The sequence below is a fragment of the Antedon bifida genome, chromosome 3 (assembly GCF_963402885.1).
Source record: "Antedon bifida chromosome 3, ecAntBifi1.1, whole genome shotgun sequence".
Lineage (NCBI taxonomy): Eukaryota > Metazoa > Echinodermata > Crinoidea > Comatulida > Antedonidae > Antedon > Antedon bifida.
The window spans coordinates 29,698,950-29,720,912 of NC_136228.1; the positions used below are offsets into that span (position 1 = coordinate 29,698,950).

Consider the following 21,963-nt stretch of genomic DNA (forward strand, 5'->3'; position numbering starts at 1 on the left):
GTTACAGGTGGTGTATGTGAAATAGCATCTTTCACAGGTGGATTTGCATAGTCATACTCCCAACTGACATCTGTTATGTAAAGCAGCTTTTAAACATTTCATTAAGTAGGTGTTGGTTACAGGTGGTGTATGTGAAATAGCATCTTTCACAGGTGGATTTGCATAGTCATACTCCCAACTGCCATCTGTTATGTAAAGCAGCTTTTAAACATTTCATTAAGTAGGTGTTGGTTACAGGTGGTGTTCATGGTATATAGCATCTTTCACAGGTGGATTTGCATAGCCATATGCCCAACTGCCATATGTTATGTAAAGATGGTGGTGGCATGCATGCAGGTGGACAGGGCTGTAACACTCCTCCTTTCCCAACAGACAGGTGGTATACATGGTATAGCCGCCTTCACAGAGGTGCATTAGCATCGTCAAACAGGGCTACACTATTCCTTTGATAACAGGTGACATACTCATGGTATAGCACCCCGCCCTGCCCCCCCACACGTGGGTTTGCATTGTCAAACAGGGCTACACTATTCCTTTTCCAACAGGTGATGTACTGATGATATATCACACCCCCCCCCCCCCTGCCCCCCATACGTGGGTTTGCATTGTTAAACAGGGCTATACTATTCCTTTTCCAACAGGTGATGTACTCATGGTATAGCCTCTCTTACAGGTGCCTAACAGGTGGTATCTTCATGGTATAGCCTCCCCCACAGGTGCATTTGCATCATCAAACAGGGCTACACTACTCCTTTGCCACATGTTATGTTAAGCAGCTTTTTGACATTCCATTGATTAGGTTTTTGATATACTGATTGTCTGTGTTATCGGCAGGTAGAGAGCCTGTGGCATCCTTCACAGCTGGATTGGCACCATGATCAAGGAGCATCTTAACTATTTCTTGATGCTCGCAAATACATGCTGAAAAATGTAATAAAACAGTATCAAATTAAAATGAGATTTTTATTAACTCGAAACCGCATAAGCTGACATGCATGAGACCCTCAATATCTCACAGACGTTTCCTCTACTGTACATTCTCTCCCCCATGAGCATTTTGTGTACACTGGACCTACAGAAGATTCGTTCTACGACCAGAACCATGCGCCTTGCTATGCATTACAGTCCCACTGAAAATTTTGGTTGTATAATTATTAGTGCCTGCAACTCGGAGCAAATGTAGCTTATATGTAAGTTTCCTGTTTATTACAGCCAAAGATTTGGTCTGATTTTAAATTAATGTTGCTATATATAGAACTATACCATAATGCAATGCAGTTTGATCATCTGTGTCTTGATGGTTGATGTTGGCTTTCTGTCCAAGTAGATATTTAACAACATTTTCAAATCCTCTATCACATGCCCAGTGAAGTAAAGAAAGACCCTGTAATGACAATAATGGTAAATTATGAAAAATTAGTATGTTGAAATATGCACTTAACCTCTGACATATATATATATTACCTCTGACATATATTAAACATTGACATGTATTTCATGAATGTACTTCTCCAATCTCTTCTTATATTGTTTATTGTACTAGCACAGATACCCAAACAATTTTTATATAAAACGCACTAACTCTCTTTCATCATATAGATAATACCATGAATTTTCCATTTTTTTTCACCTTTTTGAATTGAACATTTCATCTTTTACCTTAACACATTTATACCACTGCACTAAATTCTTGTATATTAGAGAGCTTTCGTTTCGGGACAGTAGATGAAGAAGACGAGACGAAGTTAATAGACTGTGACTGACAAGCGCAAAACATATTCCATTTATGTTACACAGCCGGCGTGTAACCATCTTGATCGTCTACCGTCCCCAAACGAAAGATTGCTATTATTCAACAAATGAAGACTATGAAATACTAACCTCAGAGTCTCTGTAGTCAATGACACTATTATCTTTTTCTATGTGTTTCTTTAGTTCTTCCAAATTACCTTCTTTACACCAATCCAAAGCTGTTTTCTCATCATCTCTGAAACATTTAAATTACAGTGGTGATAGTGATACACTAAACTATATCAATACCAGAAGGATGTTCTGGAATGGTTGACCTATAATATATAATACCCTGAATTATTTATTTATTACTGTGTGGAAATTGGTTTTTTTAATAAATGGTGGCTTAGTGGTGGTACAATCACAAGGTCTGAGTGTATTGTCACAGTAGGCCTACTTGGATTTTGCTTACATTGAAAATATCGGCACTACTCTGCTTAGACAGCGGGGTGCAATGCAAGTGTTCTTTTGCAATAAATGACAGACAACTGGGTATGCCTGCACTGTTAGTTGTGCAAAAAATCTATTATATACCTTATAACTTCATCTTCAGGTTTCTTCATTGTGCTAACTGATATTCCAAAGGAACCAGAGTTTTGTTCACTATTTTCCTCGGTAACCTTTGTCCTCCAGGATTCATCCAATGCATCCATTAATGAGATGTATTCTGTCATGGCCTCTTCTGAGCTCATATTACCCAGCTGAGACCAGGCATTCCTGCAAAAAGACAATGCTGTAACATCAATATATTGGACATTTAAAAATTGAAAGTGAGCCCTCATGAGGACAAAAAGTTGGCATCAGCTGGCTGTGGGGAAAACCACTGAGACTTATTGGCAGACTATTAATATGGGGATTACCCCAACATGTGACATGGTAAGTTCCAGTTTATTGCCCAGAATTAGTTTACTGTACCCTCTCTGCAAAATATCAAGAACCTACTATTGTTGGATATATTTTAAGATATGAGTAGCAAACATCAAATGTCTTTGGTTTTAAACATTAAATATTTTATGAGTAAAATACCATAACCTAACCTATTGTATATTTTAAGACATATTTTAAGATATGAGTTTGCAAACATCAAAGGTCTTTAGTTTTAAACATTAAATATTTTATGATTAAAATACCATAACCTACCATTTCGCTTTTCCTTGGAAGTCAAACATGTGGGGTTTTGATGTGTTGCATTTTCCAACTGTAGCCTATGAAAAAAAGAAACAGGAGTGGAGCTTGGTGGTTAATATGCTTGCCTTCCAATCTCAAGGTTCTAGGTTCAATCCTAGTGTAACTCTTGACTCTTTCAAATCCACTCCCTAAGCCTCAAATAAGACTTTTTACTCAGGGTACCTGAGTCTAGGACTTACTCATTTTCTCCTCCTCCTCCATCTGGACACTATTGAGTAAAAAGTGTGATTTATAAAATACTACTCTCCCTTATTTGTTGTAGTATTGAGCTGGGATTTGGCAGGAATATACTACAGGGACATGTCCTCAAAGCTATAGAGCCGGATTTTTAAATTTCAAACCGGATGCAGCCATATGACATCTCGAAGATGGTACCATATAGCCGTATTTGGTAGCGAGGTTATTGATGTGTATGTGACGTCACATCCGGTCTTATGACGTCATTACAGCTTCTTTTGCTGTACCCCGAGTATCGCACATTCGTGAATGAAATTAATTTTTTTCTAAATAATATAATAAGAGTCTTCTAAAGTATAATTTGCAATGTACATCGAATGCACATAGCATGGGCATTTTTTAATTGTTTAATCCAGTCATGTATAGTACTGTACCTGTTTATATCTGCCATATAATCTCAAAAGCTGAGCATCTTCTAATGACCTGACAAGTGTTTTTACATGTTCAGCCGCTTGTTCAAAAGTTTCCTTTAGATCTTCAATTCTATTCTCAGCCATGACCACTCACTAAAAAATATTAAGATTGAAACTTATAAGATTGTTCATGGTCTTGAAAATGTTTGTTTTTCTGACTTTTTTACTTTCCAAAAATTCTGCTGGCCATTTTACACGAGGTCATCCTTTTAACGTGTGTAAACCTCGGTTTAATACCTTTAGTAGAGCTTCTTTATTTAATTTACGTATCATTAACACATGGAACTCATTACCTTTATCACATTGTTCCAAGCCCAACACTTTCAAGCAAAAATATGACACACACATAAACACTATGAGAGGAGGCAGCCTTTACGAGTAAATACTATTTGCCTCCTTATTTCACTAAGGTAAGTAGTTTGGGCGCTCCATAACTGGCGGCCGAAATGCGCTGTGAAAATCTACCTTAACTAGGCCTATTTTTTGAAAGAAATGCAAAGATTTTCATTTTCACAATGCAGATTTGAATCTAATTTTCTTCTGAAAAGTGGGAAGGCTCTCTCTGGGTGGGCTCTGCTGAAATGTATGTTGCATATGTATGCTTAAAACAAGCTGCCAGTTTTTTGGGTTTTTTTGACAATTTTCTAAATAAACGTTAAATTGGCATGTATCTAGGTTAGCCCTAAACCCACTCTATAAAAAGCGACAAAAGCAACACTCTCAGTAGGTGTCTCTCCTCTGTGTGTAACATATGTGCAGCAGTAGGTAGCCTCTAGGAGGCCTAGGCCTAACTAGAGTCTACTAGGCCTAGTTAGTTAGGCCTAGCCTAGCACTAGGTAGGTAGGCTAGTTTAATGACTAGGCCCAGTCTAGCTAGGCTCTAGCTAGGGTAGGCTAGGTCCCGGGCCTACCTATCCGCTAGGGCCAGGCCTAGCTAGTAGGCTAGTTTATAAGTATATTTAGATTGTTGAAAATGTATAAAAGAACGAAAAACCAATAATTCATTACATTGTTGTTTACTTGGTGTGTGCGTTGTTCCGCACGACTAAACTTGAAATTTGAAACCGGCTAGCAACAAGTTACATAACGTCTGGAATCTCGAGACTATTGACGCGTTCACACTGTGTTTACAAATTGTATTTTAAATACTTGTGACAACAAATAACACCGGTTACGTTTTTGTTTATCAATGATTTAATATAATTGATAAAGTCAGATGATTTCGATGATTTATACAAGAAGAGAATGTGGTACCGAATTACGTTAAGTTTAAAGTAAAACACAGGCAAATCCGGCAGTCTTCAACATACTTTTTGTATACATCAGTCGCTTAGAAAGTATAGGCCTATTGAATCCTACATATTCTGTTGACTGACTCATGTTATCGATCTTCTTGTTGGTGGAGAGGAGGCGATTTTACTGAGAGCCTGTTGTCGTTTGGTGCCAACTGGATCCTGCAGTTAGTCAGCCTAGGAAGGCTGTTAATAATTCATGGTATGTAGCTGTATTTTTATTAAAACACTTTTTTGTTTTATTTTAATGTTTTAGGTCAAGGAAATCTTCATTTCAATAGATTAAAAATGACTTTTTAATGCAATTAATTGGATTAAAAAACAAATGATATTATTACGAATTAGATACATACTGTAGTAATGTATTGTGACATGTTTTTTTAATATTTTCACTTTTACACTAAATAGTTTTATATGTTTATGCAATTTACATTTATTTCCACTTTAAAAAAAATTGAACTTCTCATTTTATTTTATAAGCATTTTTTTTCAAATATGTGTACAGTACATTATGTACGTATTGAGAATTGAGGGAGTGATAGTACTGTATACCTCGTTTATAAATACAGTGTTTAGTCCAGAGGAAATTTAATATCCTTCTCTTCCCACCACAACAGTTTGTAATCACATAAATCTTTCTCGGAATTTAATTAATGTATTTCTTACTGTTTTATATTTTTGTATAAAAATTTGGCACACAATTCAGTTATAACTGGAAAAACACATGAACATACTGTAGGTCAAAATATTGGCCTACTTTTTCTTAAACTTTTTATTAATTGTTTGTTTTTTATTTTTAGGAACTTTTATAAATTGCAGAATATTATCTGAAATTGACTATACTCTAAAAAGCGATTTTAAACTTAAAACTAATATGTAGAAGTCCTTGTTGGCCATCAGAATGCGAAATTCACCCTTCACTTTCGGATCCTCTTACTGATGTTGTTGTATCCTATGATCTTCCCTCTTGAGATCCTAACTTCATCAATCAAGGTCTTCCTAAATCTACCTGTCATCATTATTACTTTACATGTTAAATCCGTACACTGTACAGTAGGTAGATTCTACAGTACTATAATACTGTAGGTTTCTGAACTTGACATCCAGTTCAATATAGCTAATATTTTAAGATTGAATTCAGTCATCATTTAATTAGGAGGTTATCTTCCTTATTTAAAGATAATGAGTCATTTTCTTTATATCATCAGTAATTTCCTTGTGGGTTTTAGTAGATTCTCTGTAGCCTAGTGCTCTAGCTTACAGTAGACTGTTTTCCTGACATAGTTTCCAGTAAGCTTTGCTAATTTACCGTAGTACAGACAAGCATCTGAATTCTCTTTAATAGGCCTTCAGAGCCAAAACAAAGGTCAATGGCCTACAGTCTGTGCCAATTTTAAGGCTTTTAAGATTTTTGGTGCCCCTGTTCGGCCGCTACTGTACAATGGTATTAATGCCGCATTTTGGAGAAGCAGCCATTTCTTTCTGAAAGGGTAAAGACTCATTTGGTTGAAAGCTACAGTACCCTGAATGATTATGAAGGCATGGAACTGACATGTTAGGGAAGTTAACAACATAGCCTTTTGAATCCTTTTATTTTCATGATATTTCTGTTTCTTAATCTGTTTTGCTAGTCAATAAATTTCCCCTTTCAAAACAATTCCTGCCTTCTCGACCTCTCATCTCTTTCTCTAAAAAATCTCTTGATCTGTATTGAACAGTAACAAATGTCATCAGTATATCTTTGCAATATGTATAGTTACATTACTTACAAACATGCTGAATCAAAACTTCCAAAAAATGGAATTAGCTTTTGTTTTTTGATATAAATGTACTGTAAACTATTGCAACAACTGTTACAGGCTTATTCTAGACATAAAGTCCGAAAAAAGGAGAAATGAATGAATGAAATAAATCTCTTTTGCATTTTTTCAACATTAAAACCAAATTTTAATACAAAAATCTTTTAAAAAAACTAAGCCCCATAAAAATTCACTCATGGTTTGAAAACAAATTGCATTATTTTAATGACCTTTCCCGCTCAATTAATTTTACTTTCTTTTCCAGTGCAAAATTGAAATAATCTAAAAATTCTGAAAAGAAGAAAGATGTCAGGATTAGGAATGTTATATCTTCTTGTACTATGTTACACTGTACAGTTGGCATTGGCACAATTTAGTAAGTAATTTCATTTTGCTATGACGTTTCAATATTTCAATGTATTTTATTACTGTTAAAAGATACTAATAATATTAAAAATAGGAATGTTTGTCTTAAACAAAGTGTTATTCTTTGGTAATAATACACTGTTAGTTAAGGGTTCAATACTAACTCAACATTTTAATTAATTTCAGTAAAATGATAAAAATGATCACCTATAATTCGTCAAAGTGACGAATTAAATTCTAGTTTACAATTTGTTTTTTTAATAGTATCTGTGATTTCTTTGCAATGAAACAATACTTTGTGTTTGTTTTTTTTGTGTTAATGATGTTTATATCAATAAAGAATATTAAGATTAAGAAACATTAAACATGTTACAAGCTACAGTGCATAACTACAGTATGTGACTCTACAGTACATTTAACATTTATGGAACGCCTCCTCTGCCTTCAGTTCACATTTATCATGCAGTACACACCAATCGTCATGCAGTACACACCAATCGTCATGCAGTACACACTGCATGACCATGACGATTGGTGTGTACTGCATGACGATTGGTGTGTACTGCATGACCATTGGTGTGTACTGCATGACCATTGGTGTGTACTGCATGACCATTGGTGTGTACTGCATGATGTTTGGTGTGTACTGCATGATGTTTGGTGTGTACTGCATGATGTTTGGTGTGTACTGCATGACGATTGGTGTGTACTGCATGACGATTGGTGTGTACTGCATGACGATTGGTGTGTACTGCATGACGATTGGTGTGTACTGCATGACGATTGGTGTGTACTGCATGACGATTGGTGTGTACTGCATGATAAATGTGAACTGAAGGCAGAGGAGGCGTTCCATAAACATTCAGTACAGATACAATGTGAGAAACTACTTCTGTGATTCTACAATTTTAACATACAGTACAGTAGATTTTAGAAAACTACAGTATGTTAGTTACTATGATTATACAATTTAAACATATAGATTTTAGAAACTAAAAAACTGTTATTTAACTGTAGTTGTAGAACAAGTCTTCTCAAATACGGACTACTGTATAAACCGTAGGTCCAGTGTACAAATCTACTGTACTATAGCTAAGTGTACTTTAAAGAACCTAGTACATCTTTCGAGACGAGTAGGTATACTACCCCGGTATACTATAGTACACACAAACAGCCACTGTCACACACATCATATCTGGGGGGTATTGCTAAACTGCGCAAACTGCGCAAACACTGCGCAAACACTGCGCAAACAACAAAAAAAGCTGCGCAAACCTCCTTCAAAACAATTATTATTGATTAGAACACAACTAGAACTATATAGGAAGACAATTTATGAGGAAAAAAATTTGAAATTCCTTTAAGTTTGCCTTTTTTTGGGTGAAAAACTTCAATTTTTGGGAAAATTATTGATTTCACAGTGCAAACAACAAAAAAAGCTGCGCAAACCTCCTTCAAAACAATCAATATTGATAGAACACAACTAGAACTATATAGGGAGACAATTTAAGGGAAAAAAAATTTGAAATTCCTTTAAGTTTGCCTTTTTTTGGGTGAAAAACTTCAATTTTTGGGAAAATTACTGATTTCACAGCGCAAACAAAAAAAAAAGCTGCGCAAACCTCCTTTAAATCAATTAATATTGATAAAAACACAACTAGAACTATATAGGGAGACAATTTATGAGAAAAAAAAATTGAAATTCCTTTAAGTTTGCCTTTTTTTTGGGTGAAAAACTTCAATTTTTAGGAAAATTACTGATTTCACAGCGCAAACAACAAAAAAAGCTGCGCAAACCTCCTTTAAATCAATTAATATTAATTAAAACACAACTAGACCTATAGAGGAAGACAATTTATGAGGAAAAAAAATTCGAAATTCCTTTAAGTTTGCCTTTTTTTGGGTGAAAAACTTCAATTTTTGGGAAAATTACTGATTTCACAGCGCAAACAACAAAAAAAGCTGCGCAAACCTCCTTCAAAACAATTAATATTGATAGAACACAACTAGAACTATATAGGGAGACAATTTATGGGAAAACAAATTTGAAATTCTTTTAAGTTTGCCTTTTTTTGGGTGAAAAACTTCAATTTTTAGGAAAATTACCGATTTCACAGCGCAAACAACAAAAAAAGCTGCGCAAACCTCCTTTAAATCAATTAATATTTATTAGAACACAACTAGAACTATATAGGGAGACAATTTATGGAAAAACAATTTGAAATTGCTGTAAGTTTGCCTGTTTTTTTTAAATAAAAAATTTAAATTACAGATTTCACAGATTTCAAGGTTTGCGCACACTGCGCAAACACCAAAAAAAGCTGCGCAAACCTCCTTCAAACCAATTAATATTGATAAGAACACAACTAGAACTATATAGGAAGACAATTTATGAAAAAACAATATTGAAATTCCTGTAAGTTTGCCTTTGTTTGGGTAAAACAATTTTGCGCAAACGCAAACTTTAAAAAAAACAGAAACAAGAAAAATTTTTTTTTTTAAATATAACTTTATTTAATGAAATGTTTCGCAATTATTTACCTTCAAGGTTTTTTTATAACATTTTACTGTATTTCCAAATCAACATCATGTAGGTTTGCGCAGGGTTTTTTTAGGTTTGCGCGATTTACACTGTAAAATCTGACATTTCACCAAAAAAATTATGTTTTTCGCCCAAAAAAAAGCCAACTTACAGCAATTTCATAATTTTTTTTTCATAAATTACTTGCTATGATAGTCCTAGTCATGATAGAACCAATAATAAGTGATTTGGAAGAGGTTTGCGCAGGTTTTTTTTTGGTTTGCGCGATTTACACTGTAAAATCTGACATTTCACCCAAAAAATTATGTTTTTCGCCCAAAAAAAAGCCAACTTACAGCAATTTCATAATTTTTTTTTCATAAATTACTTGCTATGATAGTCCTAGTCATGATAGAAACAATAATAAGCCATTTGAATGAGGTTTGTGCAGTGTTTTTTTAGGTTTGCGCGATTTACACTGTAAAATCTGACATTTCACCCAAAAAATTATGTTTTTCGCCCAAAAAAAAGCCAACTTACAGCAATTTCATAATTTTTTTTTCATAAATTACTTGCTATGATAGTCCTAGTCATGATAGAACCAATAATAAGTGATTTGGAAGAGGTTTGCGCAGGTTTTTTTTAGGTTTGCGCGATTTACACTGTAAAATCTGACATTTCACCAAAAAATGATTTTTTTTTTCCCCAAAAAAGGCCAACTTACAGCAATTTCACTATTTTTTTTTCCTAAATTACTTGCTATGATAGTCCTAGTCATGATAGAAACAATAATAAGTGATTTGGTGGAGGTTTGCGCAGGGTTTTTTTAGGTTTGCGTGATTTACACTGTAAAATCTGACATTTTACCCAGAAAATGATGTTTTTCGCCCAAAAAAAAGGCCAACTTACAGCAATTTCATTTTTTTTTTTTTATTAATTACTTGCCATGATAGTCCTAGTCATGATAGAACCAATAATAAGTGATTTGGAAGAGGTTTGCGCAGGTTTTTTTTGGTTTGCGCGATTTAGACTGTAAAATCTGACATTTCACCCAAAAATTTATGTTTTTCGCCCAAAAAAAAGGCCAACTTACAGCAATTTCATTATTTTTTTTTCATTAATTACTTGCCATGATAGTCCTAGTCATGATAGAACCAATAATAAGTGATTTGGAAGAGGTTTGCGCAGGTTTTTTTTGGTTTGCGCGATTTTCACTGTAAAATCTGACATTTCACCCAAAAAATGATGTTTTTCGCCCAAAAAAAAGCCAACTTACAGCAATTTCATAATTTTTTTTTCATAAATTACTTGCTATGATAGTCCTAGTCATGATAGAAACAATAATAAGCCATTTGGAGGAGGTTTGCGCAGGGTTTTTTTGGTTTGCGCTTGGTTTGCGCTGTTTGCGCTTGGTTTGCGCAGTTTGCGCAGTTTAGCAATACCCTATCTGGGCCCCTCTGGGAGAACAGTCTTTCACTGAAGAGGCTACCCAGTATAAAGAATAATAATAAATTTTAGAAACACGGTTTCTATATAATCAATAGAGTTAAATTATTAGAATATACTGTACACTGATTTAAAAAGTAAAACATTGTATATATGCTACTGTATCAGTATCATTCTCATTCAGTTGTATTTCTGGCCTTTGTTTATTGACCGGATATTAGCCAGTACCAAGAGAATGAAGTTAATTGATCTGATAATTAATTAATAAATGCCATAAATGAATGTGTTACTGTTGAAATATGATATGATGATTATCTTCTGATATTAAAATATTACAATGCATTGCCACCTGTTGTCATTCTATTATCTGATACGTTTTATTCTTTTCTTTCAAAACTAAAACATGAATTATTCATGATGTATCAATAATAAAAAACAAGGAAGCAAACCTGTCCATGGGGTGGTTTAATGTATTCTACAGTATGATGATGGTGAAATGGTCTATTGTAATTCAACAATAACAAAAAAATTATTTTTTCAGGATAACATACTGTATCTTTAATGTTTACTGTACTTTTTAAAAATCTTTAACATGATTTAATTTTATTACTGTACAGTAAATATTTTTATTAAATAAAATGAAGGTATTGTACTTTAGGCCTACAGATAATAATGTAATAATAATTTTAAAATACATTTCATTTTTACCTAAAGTTCCCCCTCCCCATGAAAAATCTAGATTCTCGTACTCTACATGAATAGTTGGTATTTAACCAGTTCAAGTACCTCTGTCAGATCTTATAAACTATTAAATTATAATGATATTATCCAAACGGCAGGAAACCTTCAACTACTGTGCAAGTAGCAATCTTATCACGCTAATGTTTATGTCAGTAACAACTCAATCTGTCAGCTATCTGCTGATTTGTCAGACAATGTCAATACTATTATTTAACAATCACTTCATATATAATGTACTGTAGAGTACTGTCTGATATGATTCAACAATATGAAATGGTTTATGATTGACAAGTTTATTATTTAACTCTTTCATTTTTTTATTTATAAAATGCATCCACATTATTCACATTTTTAAAACCGACAAATCTATTGGTACAGTAGGCCCATGGAGAAATAAGTTACTGTAGCTCCATGGTAGGCTTAGGCTAAAATGACAATTGACATTAAACGTAACTGAGCACTGCCTCAGAATACTGTGAGAGGGGCTTACCCATCAAACCAATAGAAATGTAGGGAAATTTATATATACAAAATTGTCATTGTCCTAAACAATTTGGTGGTTGCTCTTTCTTTTATTTTTAATGTTTATAATCAAATAAATAATATGTACAGTATTTCTTAGTACATCAGTAGGAATGGCAATAAGTATACTTTAAATGTACAGTACAGTATGTGACTGATTAAGACTAAGAGAGAACAATTTGTTTTTTTCGGGAAAACATTTGGACATTTTCTTTTTCAAACCATCTGTATAATAACATACTATGTACAGTACTACTGTATGTTATTGTTAGCATTTTTAAATGCTTGCTACTATTTCATCCCACCATCCACAGCTTATTTGTGACCATACAATACACCCCTGCTGAGCCACTTCAGTATTGTAACAACTATGGTGAAGTTTTGTTTCAATAGAACATTTATATTTATTTTTTGCAGGTTTCACAATTGACCCATCGGAAACCGTGATTGTATTAGGAGACCCAGTAACCTTCAATTGTCAAGCAAGCGATGTACAAAATAGAGGTAGTATATTGATACAATGGAAGAAAAACAACTATCCGCTCTCTCCCTCAAATCGCATAGTTGTCTATCAAAATGGCTCGTTGCATTTTACACAAACCGAAAACCAAGATGAGGCTGTATACTCATGCGTAGCCACACTTCAAGATTCATCAGGCATTATTGAACTGATAGAGAGTATTGCTGCCAATCTCTATTTTGCCTGTAAGTTAAAATCATTTTTACGATTGCTTGGTTTTATAATTCTAAACACTGCATAGCCAAATGCCATCAAAGCCAAATAAAAGTATTAAATGTAGTGTATGCCACTTAAAAAACAAATTCCCCTTTACAGTATAATCTGTATCTATCCTGAGCGAGGTTTCCGCTCAACCGCCCGTCTGCTCCACACATTGTGTAAATAGTCAAGAAATAACATAGATTCAATATTTTTGATATTTAACGCTTATTACCATTACTGTGAGTCTGTAAATTGTCCTTTAGAAGGTTGATTCAAGAAGATTGGAAATTCTCCCTCGTGAAAAATTTTCCTAAAAATACATATTTTTTGGTTTTTTTTAACTTATTTAAAAAAAATATAAGGCCAGCACCAGCTCATCCTTTCAGAATTGGTCCTGTAACTGTGCTACTGTATGCTGTATGTACTGTAATCATTGGAATACTTTTCGTGGTTTTAAAAATTTGAAATATCTGCAATCTTTGGGTGTGACAATGTCACAAGTCTTTTGACACATAATTTTAAATAAAACCATTTGTGCTTAGTGATCAACAATTACAGCCAAGTACAGTATGATTTGATTTTAGATAAAATAATTTGTTTCAATTATAAGTTACAATTTAAACAGGTGTCACTCCACGAAGACAAACTATAAATTATTGTGTGCAGGCAAGCTATAATTATAATAATGATTTAAAATTCAACTTTCATTTCTTTTGAGTTTTTTTAACAATTCATTAAGAATGATTTTACAATCATTGTTTGATTTGATTTATTCAATTTCAGCGAAAAGAAAAACAAATTACAGAAAAATACAAAAAAATAGAATAGAATATTAAACAAATTGCCATAAGAATTTGTCAACTAAATCACTATATGACAATTTTCCTTAATAGAAATAATTTTATAATTTTAAATAATAAATATGAAATGAAAAAGATAAGAAGGATTTTAAAAAGAGAATTTAGGTACTTTATGAGTGTTCACAAAGACTTCTCAATTTCTCGAACCTTGCTTTAAAAAAAAATACATCTATCAATATGGTTCGTTCAAATTCATTTTAATTAATATAGAATTTTAAACCCGGAGTTGCCCATTAAGCTAGATATTAAAGCAGGATATGACAAAGTACATGTTTCTAGATCCAGTTCTTATATCAGCAAGATGAGGTTACAGTCACCTCCCCAGTAACTAAATTAACATGGACTTTTACCCAAGGGGAATGTGTCATATTACTTATAAAGCAAAACTTACAACATTAGTATGTTAGATACTTTAGCAATTTCAGTGCTTAGTGCAGTTGGTAATAATGTCATTGCTTGTTATAATTAGATAAAAATTGAACTTAAAGATGTCACTTAAAAATAGAAAAATGGTATGACTGTCACTTTTCTAAAAAGTAAACTTTCCAGAAAATCAGACAATTGATTCCACCCCCGGAGTGTTCATGTTTGCAAAATTATGTTGGTATACAATGTACTGTATACTTATTTCGGTATTTAAAGGATAATTGTTGTTCCATATATTTTTATGCGAATTATTGAATTGTTCAAATTAAAACAGAATTGAAAATACTTCTTTCAACTGTACATCATGATAAATACTGTAGATACAGTAATATTTCAGTAACAGTTTTTTTTTTATTTTAGAATACAGATGTACAGTACATATACATAGTGTGCTCTGTTCGCTTTTTAAATTAGACTGTTGATGTTAAAACGGGTCGTCGCCTTGTTGTTGAGGATGCTGTTTATTTTTGTCTCAAATTGGATCAACAAAAAAACATTACAAATTTATTGTTTGAAATCCAAATTAAATTATTTCAAGATCTTTAATGATTGCTATTCTTTTTTTTTTCTCACACCCACGCCATTCAACATCCACGTTCACTTCCACATATTAGCTATTAAAAGTTATTTACAACTTTATCTGTACAGTATTCTAAATTTAAAACTTTCTAAAACAAAACATATATATACAGTATAAACTCTGTAAACATTAGCACATGCAAGTTTTGGCAAAAAATTATCTTGCATTTAAACTCTGCTGCACCCAATGTGGTTGAGGCCACGAAACTACGTCATTGCAGTAATTATCAATAATTAATAGTCTTTGTAGATATTATCAGATTTTAATATTATTGTTGCACAAACCGAAAGTGGAACAAGAAAAACAAATTATCAATTTTCGAGAAAGTATGTTTTTTAATGTATAATACGACTTGTGTACAAATATGCAAATTAATGTTATTTCCAGTGGGAGTGCTAAGGATATTAGCATTACACCATTGGACTCAGGTTCAACATAAAAATAAAATTATAACATAAACGGAAAATAACATAGTTTGTTGTGTTTATCTTAAATGCTCTCAAATTCATAGTCCTCAATGAATTATATGGAAACATCTAACCACAAAGAACTAGGCCAACTTCTAAATATAGTTTAACATTCAGTCAATAACAGAAACGATGCCGACAAAAGATCGTAAAAAAACAGGATCAACTTTTATTTTAAATATATCAAAGGGTTGTCAGTCGCAAAAGTACTGTATATTTAAAAATGTGTTTATTTTATTGTAAAGAATTTAAATAAACATTCATGAATTGTAACATTTTAAAATATTTGAAAGAGAAATATTTTAGAATGAAAAATATTGTTATTATTGCATTTGTAAAATACAAGAAATTCAAACTGTGAAATTTACAGTTACTAATAAAGTTAAAATATGTGGGAGGACAATGGAAATTGCTAGTTTCCTTTGTGATTTTAATTGTGCTAATGTCAGGTCCTACTGAAATTAGACTGTAACAACTGCTACAAATTTTTACAGTACTGAAATATATTGTTAAAATCCCTTCATTTTATTAATTAAGCTAAAGAAAATGTAAGAGTTGTACAGGTACTATACAGTAGATCATGTATTGTATGTTTTTCTTTACTTCTGCCTACAGTACTGTACTGTAGGCCTACTGAAGGTAGACTAAACAGTTTAGTTTGTGACACATTCAAATAACATACTGTACTACAGTATACTACTGTATAGACAATTGTATGTGAACATTTTCCATTGCTTTCATTAAAAAGCTAATAACAATGTTTTTTATTTATTTTTTATTTTTTTCAGTTTTAGATCCTGTGTTTTTTCACCCACAGTCCGTAGGGGCTGTCGACCACCAGGTGGAACCTGTAAACTTCCAGTGCGTGACAGGAAGCAGTCGTCCTGCGGCCACGGTGTACTGGGAAAAGGATGGAGTGCGGTTTGACGGGGGAATTAGCAGTCAGGGAGGATATGGATCGTCAAACTCGTTGAAAACATCCGCTACATTACAAATTAACAATGTGCAGACGAGCGATGCGGGGAGGTATCTATGCGTAGTCGAGAATGCTTTATTATTGGGTAGCATCATGAAAAGTGCACACGCAGAGCTTACTGTCAGTCGTAAGTTACTTTCTCTTTTTTTTCAAAAGAAAACTAAATATTTTTAATAGAATCAATAACTTGTTTTATATTTTTGTTTTCAATAATTTTTTTATAATCTTGTTGTATTTCAGTATAATTATCAATTTTAAGAAAACAACATTGTAAAAAACTAAGCTAAATTATTATTACAAAGTGTACAGTATGTCAACTCATATAGTGTGTGATTTACAGTACTGTATATTTAAACAGTGGCTTTTGAACCGTGTGCAATTACTATATTTAACCAAATACTGTGCCTGTACAGTAATTGACTATTGATTGAGTGACTTTGATGTAATCAAATATTAAAGTACCCCAAACTTGGTAATACGAAATAAAAAAAAAATTAACAAATTGGATGAAATTTTTTTCATCCATTCATTTTTTTTTTATTTTTTTTTTTTTATCAATCTTTTTTGTTAAAGATTACATTTAAGTCGTTTAGCATAAAAATTTGTTAGTACTTTTTAATTATAATTGTTCAGCCTTTGTCTGCCTTAAGCATGTACAGTACAGGTACAGTACTCTTTTTTTGTTTTTTTTAAACAATAAATACTTCAATACAGTATAAATATTAATGATCTGACAACTTTTATTTATTCTCTCCTAGCCAATCCTGGGGTTCCATATGTCAGTGTTTCTCCAACTGATAAGATAATCGCAGTAAATACAGCGTCAACCCTCACTTGTAGAATAGTTGGAGATCCAGCTCCGACAGTTTCCTGGACCAAAGATGGGATACCTGTTGCCGTGTCTAATGATGTTGACATCCTTGCGAATGGTGACCTCTACTTTCAGGCGTTACAGCAAGGTCACTCTGGAGTGTATGTGTGTACCGGGACAAGTAGACTTGGCTCTGCGTCCACTGATCCTGTTCAACTAACAGTAGCTGGTAAGATATATGTGTCCTCACTTTTTTTCACCAGAGCGTTAACACCAGCATTCTGTAGCATGTGCAAACTTTAAAGTTTTGCCACTAGGTGGTGATGTAAGGGATAGCAGACTGGTTGTTGCTGTTGTCGACATCTCATCTATTTTCTCTGGATTACAAAGTTAGTTTTTTAAAAACTACTCTAAAGTATAGTTTTAAAATAATAGAGAGGAGGACAGGAGGAAACTGTCCAGAAGATGTGTTTTGAACAAAAAATCAACTCTCTCTCTCTCTCTTTCAATACTATTTTTAAACAATAAGCATTTGTTTGACATTATAGTATATTTTCATTGGAACTAAGCCAGTAATTTTGTATCACAACAATTCTGATCATCACCAGGTGAAAATAATGTGTTTGTTTCATTCTTTCCTCTTGAGGATACTTACAACATTGAGGGCACCACATTATTGATGTGGGTTCTGTTATAAATTTAAAAACAACTATTCCTAATGCAATACATACAGTACTTCAAATGTTGCCAAAAAAAGCAGCAAGAAAGGAAAACATACTTAAATGACCCTTTTTGTTGAAAGAGAATTGTTTATTGTAATGTGTATTGAACCAATCCAATAGTGATTTCCAATAATGCTCAACGTTCCATTTTTTAGTATGATGGACTCACTGTATAATTATGTTGGTTACATTTACAAAATAATATAGTTCATTATAGTTTTTTATTCTAACTAATAGTGATGGAATGGGAGTTTGTTTTAAATCCTGTTGGAGTAGAGACTCTAGTTGGTTCATCCGCTACCATCGTCTGCCGTCCACCATACAGTGTGCCACCAGCGAATGTCACATGGTACAAAGATAATATTGAATACACACCAGCACAAGGTGTTTCTGTAGTTGGTAAGAGTTAATCTCTTTCTTTTTCAGTGTTTACTGTGGTTCTGTAAGTGTGAAAAATTTTCCCAAATCGAGATTCAAACAGACTGTTTTTCCTGATATAATATGGCCTTTATGAACATATCAAAGACTATGAATAGCACATAATAAATGTTTTATGTAACTTTTGTTTGCAATTAGTTTAAATTAGTTTAGAAGGAAATGTCAAGTTATTGAATAAAGCCATTGTAATTATAGCTGTGCTGTTTAAATTTATGCAAAATCATTATTTAATAATTATTAATGAAGTTACAGTTACAACTGTACAAATGCAAATATATACATGTTAATAATGATTTTTTATCTGGAAACATGTGATGCTTGATGACTAATTTTCCTTTTAAACCGATAAAAATCAGGTTCAAGTTTATTTTTCATTAGTTTCTAATCAACAATTGTTACTGAACTAGAATTACAGTTACAGATCCTTTTATTAAGAGGACACATTCTCTGGAGCCTAATAAACTGTCCCCTTAATAGGGTTTCCATGGAATAGACTTGATTATGGTTTTAAAACATATATTTCCCCTTGTTCGTTCATTTTACAGATAAGTGTCCCCTTGATTGGGCTGACCCTGACTAGAAGCATCCCAAAAGGGTTCTACATTCAATTAATGTTATAAATCTGTGGAAAAAGGCTGAAATAAAATCAATAGAGCGATTTGGCGATGCATTGTTTATACTTCGTACTTAGGTACCACACTAGGTCATGTGACAATCATTGCCGAAGCGGTCTATTATCTGGATAGATTTACTCTTAATTATGTAAAACGTGAATTTTTAGATCCTGGCGACCTTCATTTCACTTCTGTATCTGTGTTGGACGAGGGAAACTATTTATGTTCTGCGTCAAACAGCTATCTGCCTAGAACAGTAGCTTCAACCTCAGCTTCTCTCATTGTCAATGGTAAGTCTATTAATTACGTACAGTAGTTGTCTGCAATTGGTGAATCAGCCCGACACCTAATCTGTCAAAACGCCTGTAGCGATAATAACGATGATAGATGTAGCATAAGGAAGTTATGGACTGGTTTATCTCTTAACATGTAGACTAAACACGTCTTATGCATTCCTTCCTTCATTATATTCCTGTATTAATAGATTACTTATGATTTGATGACAGTACAGTTTATAAATATCACATGCTAGATTTTGAAGATAAACGAGATAGGACAAAAAAAAATTAAATTAATATAGATTTAAATCTGATCCGTTACACAGAAGTCTTATAATATTACAAAATAGCAGACAACTGGTCTCATTTCTGAATGAAAGAAAAATTTAAAAAAATTCCTAAAATTTACAGACTTAAACTTTGCCACTCAATTTATTAAATCCTTCTATCTGTTATACTGTAATTCTATGGTAAAGGATGACTAAATAAAGTTTAAAGAAAATAAAAAAATGATCATTATAAATTCAAAAACTAAGAATTTTTTTTATTGTTAATAGATATTTTGTGAAATATGTTATTGATAACAGTAGTATACCATATAAAATTGAACTATTTTTTCCTCATAAATTGTATACAAGATCTTATACATCATAAGTTACATAATATCTTTTTTTAATGTACATCTCCAATCTTCTATCAACTAAAAGTGATCCGGGTATCATGTTTTTAAAATGATGAACATGTTCACTGTATGTGTTGGTTCCATTTGTAAAATAATACAGTTAATTTATAGTTTTTATTGTAACTTGGATGGATTGGGAGTTTGTTTTAAACATTATATAGTTCTTATCAAACATACCTCTTGAATCTTGTCTCATGTATCAACTAAAAGTTGAAGTGATTCGCATATCGTTTTCAGCCACAGATTGATTTCTTCATCAGTACTTTCTATGAATTGATGATTATTATCTCACAAAGATTTATCTTATACAAATTGAGTTATAATATCTTATGAATAAAGAAAGCGAAACAATGTCTATCAATTTTAAGTAATTACAAATCTGTTTTTCTTTTTTCTATTAGTTGCTGCTGGTATCTCTTCACCGCCAAGTAGAACTGAAGTGATTCTTGGCAGTGACTTGCAGCTACAATGTTTGGTGTCTGGCAAACCAACACCTACCATTACATGGTCACAGTATAACCAACCTTTGACCTCTGGTAATAGAGTCACTATTGGGTAAGATAATTCTTTTATTGATAATTCAAAAATATATATATTGATTGGGTTATTTATTGTCTGATGGACTAACTGGTTAATATGATGGTAAAGTATACTGAATATTTTCACTCATCTTTTGTATATGTTTTTCTTGTGAACAGGATTGCCATCTTTAAGAAGGATAGAGAATGAATTCGCTTATGGTTATTTGCCTAAATTTATTTAAAAATAAATAAACTGAGTCGACCTCCATCCCCTCCCAAAGGGAGGGAAACAAAGCAAAAAAAAAGTTTATACAAAGAGGATAAACTTGTCTTTCCAAACATTCTGCGTCCATTCCTGTCTTTCTTTTTCTTACATGTAAGTATAAATAAATATTCCTATTTCCCTAACTTTTCCATAGCAATGGTGGTCAGTTGTTACACATAATAGGAGTCACAACATTAGATGAGGGAACGTACACATGCCAAGCAGAAAATCTTTATGGATCGGAAAGTGCCTCAGCATTTGTGGATGTTATTGGTATGTTTATTTAAATCATGTGATGTTTTTAATCTCTATAACATGCAATAATAATTAATTGATAGAGATATAGAGATGCAGTAAAAAAAACTACAGGCAAATATATCCTAATAATTTTTCAAAAAATTAAAGAAAAACGACTTCTTTTTTATTCAATTTAAAAGACATAGATATCAAATACCACTTGAATTATCTATAGATTTATGAAATAATAATATAATTGATTATCATAGGATTATAATAATGAATTTGTTTGTAGTTGCTCCACAAATCAGCATGCCCCCTGGCAATGTAACCGGTAGCGAGTCTGGTACCATCGTCATCCCTTGTGAGGTGACCGGTGATCCTATGCCGGACATTATGTGGCTGAAGGACGGTCTTGAACTGATCATTCTACCTAATGATCCACATTACCAACTGACCAATCAAGGCTTACTTATAACAGACCTTGATGTTGTGGATTCTGGTTCGTACACGTGTATCGCTGAGAATCAGGCAGGTAGTGTTCAAAGTCCTGGCCAGCTTATTGTTGAAGGTATTCCTAACTTACTTATTTAATCATTTGCTTTCGATGTTGTGACGGTATTAGGATTCAGGGTTAACCATAACAGTTCATCCTGTTGATAAGTTTCCAATGAGTTTTCAATTTGAATTCCATTTTCTGGGGCAAATGCGTGGTGATCTAAAGAAGATTAAGTAGATTGTTGAGAAACTTTCATGTTTCTAGGCTGAACATTAAATTAAAGTCTTCAACATGACAAGAAAAAATGTTGTTCCCTTTAAAGGATGTTTGCTCCATTAATTTTTGTTAAACTAGTGCCACCAGGTCAAAAGATGTAGTCAACTCTTCTAATACCGGAAACTCCTGGGCTGGCCTAATACTGTACTGTATGTCTGATTTTCTAGAAATTCTGGTATTGAGAGTGTTTTTAAAGATTAAAAATAAATGGGAAGAAAAGTCTGGTTTTGGGAGAGTTTCCATTTTTTAGAGAGTCTGGTATAATATAGAATGAC

At 32.8% G+C, this 21,963-nt stretch overlaps 2 protein-coding genes across 2 annotated transcripts in view; one reads left to right on the plus strand and one right to left on the minus strand.

Annotated features, from left to right (window-relative positions):
• Nucleotides 1–573: 573 nt before the first annotated feature.
• Nucleotides 574–4,705, minus strand: LOC144836926 (acyl-CoA-binding domain-containing protein 6-like). The gene is made up of 7 exons (XM_078691870.1): nt 4,637–4,705; nt 3,591–3,722; nt 2,932–2,996; nt 2,326–2,508; nt 1,882–1,987; nt 1,264–1,384; nt 574–921 (listed from the first exon to the last, which is right to left on the minus strand). Exons 2-7 carry the CDS (start codon nt 3,711–3,713, stop codon nt 764–766), a joined length of 756 nt encoding a protein of 251 aa, XP_078547996.1. The 5' UTR covers nt 3,714–3,722; nt 4,637–4,705; the 3' UTR covers nt 574–763.
• Nucleotides 4,706–4,808: 103 nt separating this feature from the next.
• LOC144838362 (neural cell adhesion molecule L1.1-like) overlaps nt 4,809–21,963 on the plus strand; it is a 36,551-nt gene continuing 19,396 nt past the window's right edge. Inside the window, exons 1-10 of the mRNA XM_078693700.1 lie at nt 4,809–5,122; nt 6,985–7,095; nt 12,733–13,020; nt 16,158–16,472; nt 17,104–17,385; nt 18,116–18,277; nt 19,098–19,220; nt 20,292–20,445; nt 20,831–20,949; nt 21,209–21,484. Of these exons, the coding sequence (XP_078549826.1) occupies nt 7,026–7,095; nt 12,733–13,020; nt 16,158–16,472; nt 17,104–17,385; nt 18,116–18,277; nt 19,098–19,220; nt 20,292–20,445; nt 20,831–20,949; nt 21,209–21,484 (1,789 nt within the window). The 5' untranslated portion in view covers nt 4,809–5,122; nt 6,985–7,025. The remainder of the gene's footprint in view (nt 5,123–6,984; nt 7,096–12,732; nt 13,021–16,157; nt 16,473–17,103; nt 17,386–18,115; nt 18,278–19,097; nt 19,221–20,291; nt 20,446–20,830; nt 20,950–21,208; nt 21,485–21,963) is intronic.